The sequence below is a fragment of the Hemiscyllium ocellatum genome, chromosome 1 (genome assembly GCF_020745735.1).
Source record: "Hemiscyllium ocellatum isolate sHemOce1 chromosome 1, sHemOce1.pat.X.cur, whole genome shotgun sequence".
Taxonomy (NCBI): Eukaryota; Metazoa; Chordata; class Chondrichthyes; order Orectolobiformes; family Hemiscylliidae; genus Hemiscyllium; species Hemiscyllium ocellatum.
Genome location: NC_083401.1, coordinates 40,698,052 through 40,710,223, shown reverse-complemented (window position 1 = coordinate 40,710,223; position 12,172 = coordinate 40,698,052). Strand labels below are relative to the sequence as shown.

General features: G+C 43.0%; 1 protein-coding gene across 2 annotated transcripts in view; it reads left to right on the top strand.

The window, feature by feature from the left end:
* The window catches only part of dym (dymeclin), a 488,802-nt gene that overhangs the window by 24,952 nt on the left and 451,678 nt on the right, over positions 1–12,172 (top strand). For both annotated transcript variants that reach the window (XM_060828960.1, XM_060828953.1), the window contains exon 3: positions 42–238. In XM_060828960.1, coding sequence (XP_060684943.1) covers positions 99–238 — 140 coding nt within the window. In that variant the 5' untranslated portion in view covers positions 42–98. The remainder of the gene's footprint in view (positions 1–41; positions 239–12,172) is intronic.

The window sequence follows — 12,172 nt, the reverse complement described above, 5'->3', positions numbered from 1 at the left end:
CATTTTCTGCAATCAGTCAGTGGTGTTTTCTTTCCATTTAGGTTATAATTAAAGCAGTGATGGTATAAATCGAACTGGGTCTTTTGCACAAGTTGGAGATGGGAGCAAACAGCAGCAGCATTGCTGAGCTTGCAAATAACAGCTACCTTCAACGTCTTGCTGGCACAGAAACCATATCAGAGAATGATCCGTTCTGGAATCAACTTCTATCGTTTTCCTTCACCACATCTACCAATGGGTAAGAAAATTGTGGACCTATCTATATATATTACTCAACATAAATGAACCAGAAAACCTGCAAGTTTCCTAGTGTGACAGTTGCTGACATTTCAGTCGTTCATAAAAACTCCAATGTCTCCTAATTTTGACATAAATATTATTATTGTTGCCTTTTTTTGTTTGTTGGCAATTCCATTGTAAACTGTAGTGAATACAGTGTGATGAAACTTGATAGCAAATTAATTTGTGACATTCTCCCTGATCTGTTTTTCTGTGACCTTGGCCAGACTGTTATGTTTACTTTATTTTGGACAAGGCTGTGATTGAAAGACAAGTAACTTAGCCTAGCAAAGGTAGAACAGAACTGCGAAGTTTCTCAAACTTGAAATGATGTGCCGTATAAAAATCCTATAACAAACATTGCTGTACCTTATCGACCTTCTGTTACCATATCAATGAATTAAGTAATGTTAGGAAGACATTGCTTATATTAACAAGCTTGTATCTGAAATATGCACTTTTAATTCTACTAAGTTGTACTTACAGGTATAAAGCATGGAAACACATCCTTCCATCCAACTCTTCTGCGCCAACAGATATCCCAAACTGATCTAGTCCTATTTACCAGCATTTAGCCTATATCCCTCTAAACCCTTTCAATTCTTGTACGCATCATGATGGCTTTAAAATGTTGTAATCATACCTGCCTCCACGACTTGCCTTGGATAGCTTGTTGCATACAGGCGCCGGCTTCTGCGTGGAAAAAGCTGCCCCTCTGGTCCCTGTTAAATCTTTCCCCTCGCCTTAAACTTCTGCCCTGTAGTTTTGGATAGCCTACCCTGGTTGTTGACCATGTGTATGCCCCTTATGAATTATAAACCTCTATAAGGTCACCCTTCAGCCTCCAATGCTCCAGGGGCAAAAAGCCCTGCTTTTCAGCCTCTCCCAGTAGTTCAAATCCCCAATCCTGGCAATATCCTTATAAATCTTTTCTGATACTTTCACGTTTGATAACATCTTTCCTATGGTAGGGAGACCAGGAATGAAATGCAGTATTCTAAAAGTGGCCTAACCAATGTTTTGTACAGCTGTTACATGATATCCCAACTCCTATATTCAGTGCATTGACCAATGAAGGCAAGTGCCAAATATCGCCATCACCTGTCTACCTTCAAATCCACTTTCAAGCATTTATGCACCTGTATCCCTGGGTCTCTTGTTCAGCAACCCTCCCCAGGGCCCTACCATTAACTGTACAAGGTCTGCACTGGTTTGCCTGACCTAAATGCAACACCTCACATTTATCTAGAATAAACTCCCATCTGTCACTTCTTGGCCCATCCGATCAAGGTCCCTTTGTACCCTGAGATAACCTTCACAGTCCATTGTAGCACCAGCTTTGGTGTCTTCTGCAAACTTATTAACCATACCTCCTATATTCAAATCAGAATAATTTTATATAAATTATGAAAAGCAGTGGACCTCGCACTGATCCTTGTTGCACACCATTGGTTATAAATCTCCAGTCCCCAGGAAAATGACTTCCAATAATGGTTTCCGTCAATTCTATTCAGCTGACAGGTCTGTAATTACCTGATTTATACCTTTCCTGTACCCTCTCTGTAACATTAGCAGCCCTACAGTCTATTTTTTTGTATTCACTCAGAGGATGAGTGTTGCTGGCTAGGCTCCCGATGCCGTCACCTCTACATTGGGGAGACTGGACGCCTCCTAGCAGAGTGCTTTAGGGAACATCTCCAGGACACCCGCACCAATCAACCACATCGCCCTGTGGCCCAACATTTCAACTCTCCCTCTCACTCTGCTGAGGACATGGAGGTCCTGGGCCTCATTCGCTGCTCCCTCCCCACCAGACACCTGAGGGCATCAATGTGGACTTCAACAGTTTCCTCATTTCCCCTTCCCCCACCTCACCGCAGTTCCAAACTCAGCTCAGCACTGTCCCCTTGATTTGTCTTACCTGCCTATCTTTTTTTCCACCTATCCACTCCACCCTCTTCTCCCCCCCCCCCCACCCCCGACCTATCACCATCACCCCCTCCCCACTCACTATTGTACTCTATGCTACTTTCTCCCCACCCCCACCCTCTCTTACTTATCTCTCCACGCTTCAGGCTCTCTGCCTGTATTCCTGATGAAGGGCTTTTGCCCGAAATGTTGATTTTACTGCTCCTCGGATGCTGCCTGAACTGTTGTGCTCTTCCAGCATTCATTGTCTATCCCTAATTACCGAGAGTACAGTTGAGTGTCAGCCACATTGCTGTGCATCTAGCGTCACATTTAGGCAAGAGCAGGGTGATGGAAGCTGATACAGTTATAACATTTCAAAGGCATCTGGGTGGGTGTATGAGTAGAAAGGGTTCAGAAGGAGGGGGGCCAAATACTGGCAATGGGATTAGATTAATTTAGAATATCTGGTCGGTGTGGACAAGTTGGACTGAGGGGTCTGTTTCTGTTCTGTACATCTCTGTACGACATTAGTGAACCAGATGAGTTTTCCTGACTATCCGTAATGGTTCCATGGTCATTGTTAGACATTTTTAATTTCCAATTTTTAGTGAATTCACATTCCATTAACTGCCATGGCCTGATTCATATCTAGGTCCCCAGGACATTACTTAGGTCTCTGGATTAATAGTCTAGCCACAATACCATTGGGACATTTCCTCCCATTGTCTTTTAGCACTACTTTTGTGTCCTGTGATGATTGAATGGTTGTGACCAATGCCATTGTATTTTTATCTATGCTTTTAGTGATGTGGTCCAGGTAACATACCAACTTTCAGTAGTAAGCTTTTTAACTTGTATTCTGTTCACAACCTCTCTTGCTCCTTTTGTTATAATCTCCAAATTATCTGCCTTCATTTGCAAAGTGCACACTTAACATTTTAGATATGTCCTGTTTTTAAAGATCATTTTTCTTTGGATGCTTAAGAGGAGGAACCCATTCCTTGACTAACTGCTTACACTTGTACAAGGCCAAAAGATATAGGAGCAGAATTAAGTTGTTTGTCCCATTTGAGTCTGCTGTACCATTCAATCTGAACCCAATTCTCCTTCCTTCTCCCTTTTAACCCTTTATCCCCTTACTAATCAAGAACTCATTTATCTATGTCTTAAACGTACTCCATGAATTGGTCTCCACAGCCTTCTGCAACACTGAGTCCCACAGATTTACCACCCTCTGGCGAAAAAAATCTTCCTCATTTAAGTTCTAAAGTCAAGTCCCTTCGCACTAAAGCTGTGGCTTCAGGTCTTAATCTCTGCTACAAGTTGAAACATCTTGGCCACAGTACTCAGGCCTCTAAATATTCTGTAAGCCTCAATGAGATCCTCCCCCTCATCCTTCTAAATTCCTCTGACTACAGACCCAGTCCTCTACTGCTCCTCATATGACAAACCCTAGGGTCATTTTTATAAACCTCCTCTGGTTCCCCTCCAACATTGGCACATCTTCCCTTAGAAATGGAGCCCATGCGGTTTTCCAGATGAGATCTGACCTGAGCATTTTATAGCCTCAGCAGTACACTTCTGCTCTTGTATTCTAGTACTTTGGAAATGAATGTGAATGTTGCATTTGTCTTCCCAACTGCCAAATGGACCTGCATACTATTCTTGAGAGAATCCTGAACTATACTTCTGAGTCCTTTTGTGCTTCTAATATCCAAAGCCTTTCCTCATTTAGAAAGTTATCCTACTAAAGTATATAACCTCACATTTTCATGTATGCCATCTGCCCCTTCTCTGCCTACTCTCCTAGCCTTTCCAAGTCCTTCTGCAGCTTCCTGTTTCGTCAATACTACCTGATGCTTTACCTATCTTGATGTGATCTGCAAATTTAGTAACAATGTCTACAATTCCTTTGTTCAGTTCATTAATGTGCAATGTGAGTAGTTTTTGACTCAACATTGACCTCTGCGGAACTATACTGGTCACCAGCTGCCATCCTAGAAAAGACCTATTTATTCTTACTCTGCCTCTGCAAATCAGTCGATCTTTTATCCATTCCAGCACCTTGCCCTAATACCATGGGCTCTTGCTTAGCAGCGTCCTTTCTGGAACCTTGTCAAAAGCCTTGTGGAAATCCAAACAGAACCCATCCACAGGTTATCCTTTGGCTAACTTGCTCATTACCTTCTCAAAGAATTCTAACATTTGTCAGACATGATCTCCCCTTGATGAAGCCATGCTGACTCGGCCCTGTTAAGTCCTCCACAATTTCATCATTAATAATGAATCTTGCCAATGACTGAAGTCAGGCTAAGTGGCCTCTTATTTCCTGTCTTCTGCCCCCCCTCCCTCCTTTAAGCAGTGTCCAGTCCCCAGGACCCTCCGTGACTCCTGTGATTCTTGATAAAATGCTTTTGAGTTGAATTTAATGTTGCTTGCTGATCTTTCATTGCAACTGACTTTGCCTCCTGTATTAACATTTTTCGTTGCCTCCTGTACTTTACGTAATCTCCCTGATTATTAAATAAATCCTACTCCTGACATTTACTGTATGTACTAGTATATAGGTAGAATTTTTAAAGGTTCAATACACGAGCACAAGTTTTGAGGGGTTGAAATTCATGCTGCAGTTTGAAATACTGTATTATTCGCAAAAGTCGATTTGATTGCACAACTAATCCTGCATAAAGAAGAAAAACAGTGAATTACGATGAAGGTAATTATCAGATAAAATCAAGAGACCAGTCTGAAAATTTAACATGTCAAAGATTCATTGAAATCCTGCAAAATCACACTGTTCAACATCTTAATGGCCTGGTATAATGGCACACTTAAAATGAAATGGTTATTCGATTCTGAATGTGCAAGCGTCTTCCGTTTCCCTCCCATTTACTCTTGTATGTTATGAACCTCAACTACATTAACAAATTTGTTAAAGAATTAAAGATATAATGTTATGTAGCTAATATATCTCACTTTTATTCTGATATAAAGGCACAATTAAAATGGTTAATGTTTTAACAATATTAACTATTGAATGCAGAATGAACAAAGTGCAATAAGTACAGATAGACTTAGTAACAGTGAGTGAGTGAATGAGTGAATCAAATCAAAATGTGCTGTAGTAAACCAAGTGCGGTAAGTAGAGTTATGAATGAATAGAGAAGCAATATAGTAAATAAAGAGCAATTACTGTCACCAGTATGAACAAATGTAATTATGTTTAAGTGGATTCATGGGAACATGCAGTTTTCTTTGTAAGAGGTTTATAATGCAATATAGTAGGGTTGACTTATATACTAGATATATGGAAAACACAAGATTTTTTGACTAAAATAAGAGGTCGACTTATACATGAGATCGACCTGTACACTAGTATATATGGTAGCTTAATCCAGTTTTTCCTTTTTTTGTAGTTTTCTTTTCTCATCTAATATGCATCATCTTTTCTCTTCAAAGGAGTATGCTTACTTTGTACTTTAAAGAGATCTTTCTTGAATCCTCTCCATTCTTCGATTACTGCATTATCTTGCAATCAGCTTTTCAATAGATCTGTCAGATCCTTCTAAAATTGCTGAGATTGTTTTCCAGTTCAGCATTTTTCACTGTTGATATTTTCTTTACATTAATACTGTCAACCAAATTATGTTGTATTTACTGTTAGTTGTGGATGATCTTCAACTGTAACAGTCATTTAGCCCAACCATCTTTTAAAATCTAGAACTAGATCCTGTTGGGCTGGAGAAATACTGTTTGAGAATGTTGTCCTGTACACACAGCAGAAATTCTTTTTCTTCCCTGTGTTTTGCGCTGATTTTTCCCAGTCTAAATTAGGGAATTAAGGTCTCCTAATGTTGCTACTCTACTTTTGTTACATACCATAGAAATTTGCATACAAATTTGTTCAGCTATCTCCTCACTGTTTGCAACTTTATTTTAAAGAAAACTGCCAGTAATGTAACAACTCCTTGTCTCTTTCTCAATTTAAGCCAATTAGATTCTATCCTAAAACCATATATGAAGGATTTTCTGTTTAGAACTTGGTGCTGTAACATCATCCTGAATCAGTACTCAACCTGTCCTTTTTGCTCTTCTGTCGTTCCTCATTATATTAGTAACCCCATTCCTTTCCTGGTCTGCACCATGTCTCTTAATGCAACCATGTCATGAGAATGGAGATTGATCTCTTTAGCCTGAGAACTATATCCAAGGGTATGGGGTGAAAGCTGAGGCTACTGAGTTGGATGATTGGCCATGATCCTATTGAATACTGGAGCAGGGTAGAATGGTCTACTGTTGTTCCTATTTTTGTATGTTTCTGTATTTAAAATCTGCAGTTTCTGCCTGCAGCTTGCCAGCCATATTATGAATGCAAATACAATTTAATACCTTTCTTTGTCACTTAGTATTTTTAATCAATCTGCTCCCCGCAAGTTTTGAGATTTCTAATTTTATTGCTGCTTGCAGCTTTCTCATCTCACCTTTACTGTTTTCTGATTCCCATCTTTTTGCCAAATTAGTTAAAATCTTCCTCAATAGTATTAGGTAGGTAGTCTTTCAGCAAAGACATTGGTCCTGGCTGTATTTAGGCGCATTCCATCCAGGGTGATCCCATTGCCTAGCAGTGTGATTATTTGAAAGTTTTGTAGCTAAAGAATGCAGTAAGATTGAGACTATTATTGTATGCAGTAGTTTAATATACAGGTGGCCAGAAGAGGGCACTGATGTTCTTAATTTTTTCTTCTCCTCTGGTTAAAGCTGATGGTATTCCTCCATGACTATTTGCACACCAGAATTTCATAATAATTGTTAGACAAATTCTTGACCCATAAGGAAGTCGAAGGTTATAAGGCAAGATAGCAAAGTGAAATTATGGCCACAACTCGATCAGCCATAATCTTTCTAAATACTAGTGCAGGCCCAAGAGTCCTATTATTATTTCATAGTCCAGATGGACTATGAATGAATGTCACATGTGGCTTTAATATGAAGAGCAGTCACATTCATGTTGTTTCTGGAGTTCAACTATTTCATCCATGTTTGGACCAAAGCTATAATGAGGTCATGAGGTGAGGGGCCCGAGTGGACCCCAAACTGAGCAAGGTATTTCTTGATATGTACTGTTTGAAAGCACTGTTGGTTATTTGGCTGATGATCAAAAGTACATTGATTGGGCAGAAATTGGCCAATTTGGATTAGTCTTGCTTTTTGTGGACGTCTCATACCTCGGCACTTTTGACAATATCAGGTTCTAGCTATATTGGAATAGTTTTGCCAGTCTGACAGCTAGTCTGAAGTGCAAGTCTTCTGTACTGTTGCTTCAGTGGTCTGCAAGATCTTAGAGCTTAAAAATGTGTTGCTGGAAAAGTGCAGTAGGTCAGGCAGCATCCAATGAACAAGAAATTCGACGTTTCGGGCATAAGCCCTTCTTCAGGAATGAGGAAAGTGTGTCCAGCAGGCTAAGATAAAAGGTAGGGAGGAGGGACTTGGGGGAGGGGCATTGGAGATGCGATAGGTGGAAGGAGGTCAAGGTGAGGGTGATAGGCCGGAGTGGGGTGAGGCTGGAGAGGTCAGGAAGAAGATTGCAGGTTAGGAAGGCGGTGCTGAGTTCGAGGGATTTGACTGAGACAAGGTGGGGGGAGGGGAAATGAGGAAATTGGAGAAATCTGAGTTCATCCCTTGTGGTCCTAGACGGAAGATGAGGCGCTCTTCCTCCAACTGTCGTGTTGTTATGGTCAGGCGATGGAGGAGTCCAAGGACCTGCATGTCCTTGGTGGAGTGGGAGGGGGAGTTAAAGTGTTGAGCCACGGGGTGGTTGGGTTGGTTGGTCCGGGTGTCCCAGAGGTATTCTCTGAAATGTTCCGCAAGTAGACGGCCTGTCTCCCCAATATAGAGGAGGCCACATCGGGTGCAGCGGATGCAATAGATAACGTGTGTGGAGGTGCAGGTGATTTTGTGGCGGATATGGGAGGATCCCTTGGGGCCTTGGAGAGAAGTAAGGGAGGTGGTGTGGGCGCAAGTTTTGCATTTCTTGCGGTTGCAGGGGAAGGTGCCGGGAGTGGAGGTTGGGTTGGTGGGGGGGGTGTGGACCTGACGAGGGAGTCATGGAGGGAGTGGTCTTTTTGGGTAGGGGAGGGAAATATATCCCTGGTGGTGGGGTCCATTTGGAGGTGGAGGAAATGACGGCGGATGATATGCTGTATATGGAGGTTGGTGGGATGGTAGGTGAGAACCAGTGGGGTTCTGTCCTGGTGGCGGTTGGGGGGCGGGGCTCAAGGGCAGAGGAGTGGGAAGTGGAGAAGATGCGGTGGAGGGCATTGTTGATCACATCTGGGGGGGAATCTGCAGTCCTTGAAGAAGGAGGCCATCTGGGCTGTACGGTATTGGAACTGGTCCTCCTGGGAGCAGATGTGGCGGAGACGAAGGAATTGGGAATATGGGATGGCGTTTTTACAGGGGGCAGGGTGGGAGCAGGTGTAGTCTAGGTAGCTGTGGGAGTCAGTCGGCTTATAGTAAATGTCCATGTTGAGTTGGTCGCCCGAGATAGAAATGGAAAGGTCAAGGAAGGGGAGGGAGGAGTCTGAGACGGTCCAGCTGAATTGTGCTGTTATGAGTCTTAGTGGTCGCAGTGGTCTGGCTGTCAGTTCGTAAATGCTCTTGACATATGGCATCATAACAGCACACAAACCAACAGCCACTCTCAGACAACAACTCACCAGAGCGAAGGACCCGATACCCAGCATGAGCAAAACCAATGTAGTGTACAAAATCCCATGCAAGGATTGCACAAAACACTACTTAGGACAAACAGGAAGACAGCTAATGATCCGCATCCCTGAACACCAACTAGCCATGAAACGACACGACCAGCTATCCTTAGTAGCCACACGCGCAGATGACCAGCGACATGAATTCGACTGGGACAACACTACTATTATAGGACAAACCAAACCGAGAATAGCCAGGGAATTCCTAGAGGCATGGCACTCATCCACAGATTCAATCAATAAGCACATCGATCTGGACCCAATATACCGGCCACTGCAACGGACAGCTGGAACTGACAACCGGAAGCAGCAGATTCTCAAACCACTACAAATGCCGGAGGAAAGATCACAGAAGCGCTTCATAGGAGGCTCCCAAGCACTGAGGATGTCACCTAGACAGGGGACGAAACGTCTGCAACACAAATTCCCACTCAGCGAACAGAACCACAACGAGCACCCAAGCTACAAATCTTCTCACAAATTTTGAAGAGAGAGAAATAGTTGGGCAGATAAAGGAGTGGCTAAAGGTCAACCTGGGAATAGCTCCTAATGGAGACCATTACTGGCTGGCAATGGGTTGTTTGTGGTAGCAGTCTGTGATTACAAACTGTAGCATGTGGGAGTTGGGGTAAGAACGTGGGAGAAGGTACTCGCGTCCTAAAAAGATCAAACTCCGTAATAACTCCAGAAGATTGCAGATTCCCAAGCGGAAACAAAAGGTGGTTTTTCCAGTTGGTGCTGAAGCACTATAGTATGAGGCAGATGATGGCCAGGGAACTGGCAGTGTGTTGAAATAACAGGTAACTGGACATCCAGGGTCATTTTTTGCAGACAGAACTTAACCGTTCTGCAAAGCAGTTGCCCAGTCTGGACTTGGTCTCCCTGGTGTAGTGACATGCAGGGAAATTATTGCTTCATCTGGAAGTTTATATCTGGGGTCTTGAATAGTGAGGAGGGAGGATGTAAGTGGGCAGGTGTTACACCTTCTGCAATTGCATAGGAAAGTACCAGGTACGTGGGGAGGTGACCCAGGTGTCCCAGTGAGAATGGATCCTGTGGAAGACTGCTGAGGGAGGAGAGGGGAATGTGTCTGATGGGGCCATCCTGCTGGAGGTGGTGGAAATGGTGATGAGATGGTAAGTGAGGGTGAAAAGGGTCCCTATAACTGTTTGGGGAGGGGAAAAAAAGGGTAAGGGCTGAAATGTGGAAGATGGGTAAGACACTGCTGACATGACTCTGTCAACCATGCTGATGAGAAATCCTCAGTTGAGGAAGACAAATGTTTTGGAAGCTCCCTAGTGAAAGTTGGCATCATTGAAACAGTTGCACTGGAGACTGAGAAACTGGAAGAGTGGAGTAGAGTCTTTACAGGAAGCAGGATGTGAGAACGTCGAGTCAAAGTACTTGTGGGAGTCTTTAGGCTTGCCACCAAATATCCACTACAAACCCATCTCCTGAAATGAAAACAAATGTCAAAGAAGGGGATGGAGAATTTAGAGATGGACCAGGTGAAGGTAATAGTAAGGTGGAAATTGTAAGTGAAGTTGAGTTTTTCCAATTCTGGTTGAGAGATGGAAGCAGCAGAGATTGTCACTGATACTGTAGAGAAAGAGTTGTAGATGGGGGCCAGAATGTGATATTAAAGAGTTAACTTGCTTTGCTGACCTGCAGGCTGGGGTGGGATGCCTTTGGTGCTCAGATTGAAAGAAATTACATTATCATCTTCTATTATTCAGAGCCATTTACATGGCCATTCCCTTACCATTCAGAGCCATTTACATTTTCATCCCCTATTCAGAAGTCAGTTGGAACATTGCAATTGAAATTCTGACTGCACCCTACAGTTACCCAAAAAAATACAGTTCACACCAGATCTAGCCATTAAGGGATGATTTGCATCACATTGTTTCTGGAAATGATATGGTCACTGCATTGTCTTGATTGGCATGTGACTGAAGGAGTAACTGGGGTTATCTTGTGAGCATTACTGACTGTGATGTAAAGATTTTATATAAAGGAAGGACTGTTTCCTTAGTTCAGGAAGCTTCCCTTACATGCTCTGTAAGCGCGGTGAAGTGTGTTCAGGGTTTCTCCAAAATTTGTCATAGTCATAGAGATGTACTGCATGGAAATAGACCCTTCGGTCCAACTCGTCCATGCCGACCAGATATACCAACCCAATCTAGTCCCACCTGCCAGCACCCGGCCCATATCCCTCCAAACCCTTTCTATTCATATACCCATCTAAATGTCTTTTAAATGTTGCAATTGTACCAGCCTCCACCACATCCTCTGGCAGCTCATTCCATACACGTACCACCCTCTGCGTGAAAAAGTTGCCCCTAAGGTCTCTTATATCTTTCCCCTCTCACCCTAAACCTATGCCCTCTAGTTTTGGATTCCCCGACCCCAGGGAAAAGCCTTTGTCTGTTTATCCTATCCATGTCCCTCATAATTTTGTAAATCTCCATAAGGTCACCCCTCAACCTCCGACGCTCCAGGGAAAACAGCCCCAGCCTGTTCAGCCTCTCCCTGTAGATCAGATCCTCCAACTCTGGCAACATCCTTGTAAATCCTTTCTGAACCCTTTCAAGTATTGTAATGTGCTTAATAAATTTTGTTGGTGTTGCAGTTGCATCAAGAGTGTAAACATCTCAGGAATAAAGAACCTCACAAGAGTAGGATTGGAACAAAGAATGTTCCATGTACCCCACAAAGAGACATAACTGTGGACCATTTGGATACCTGGGGCTACCCATCGTACATGAGGAAACTGGGATGATTTAAAGGAGAAGTTCTAATTAAGGATGAACTCACCCAGGAGGGCGGTGGTAGAATTGTTCAGGCCTTTTTTTTTCCCCCAGTAAGAAATGGAGAGTCCTAAGATCATCCTTATAGGTGATGGATGTGTAAAGGGATTGAGGGTCTGTGGTGAAGAGGAGGCAGCGGGAGCCTGCGAACTGGAAATTCTGAAGTCTCAGAAGAATTGTGGATGTAAGTGGGAAGGAACTGGACAAGGGGTGAAAAAAATTGAGTTGTAGTAAGAAGAGAGAAGTTCTGTGGGGCAGGAACATGAAGTAAGTATGGATCTGCTTGGGCAGTCCTCTTTGTGGATTAAGGGAAGGAGTTTGATGCTGGTTGTGTGGTGTTAAGGGGCTATGAGCTTGGAGGCAGTGGGTGAAGGAATCATTGGATGAAATGAGGTTAGTAACCAT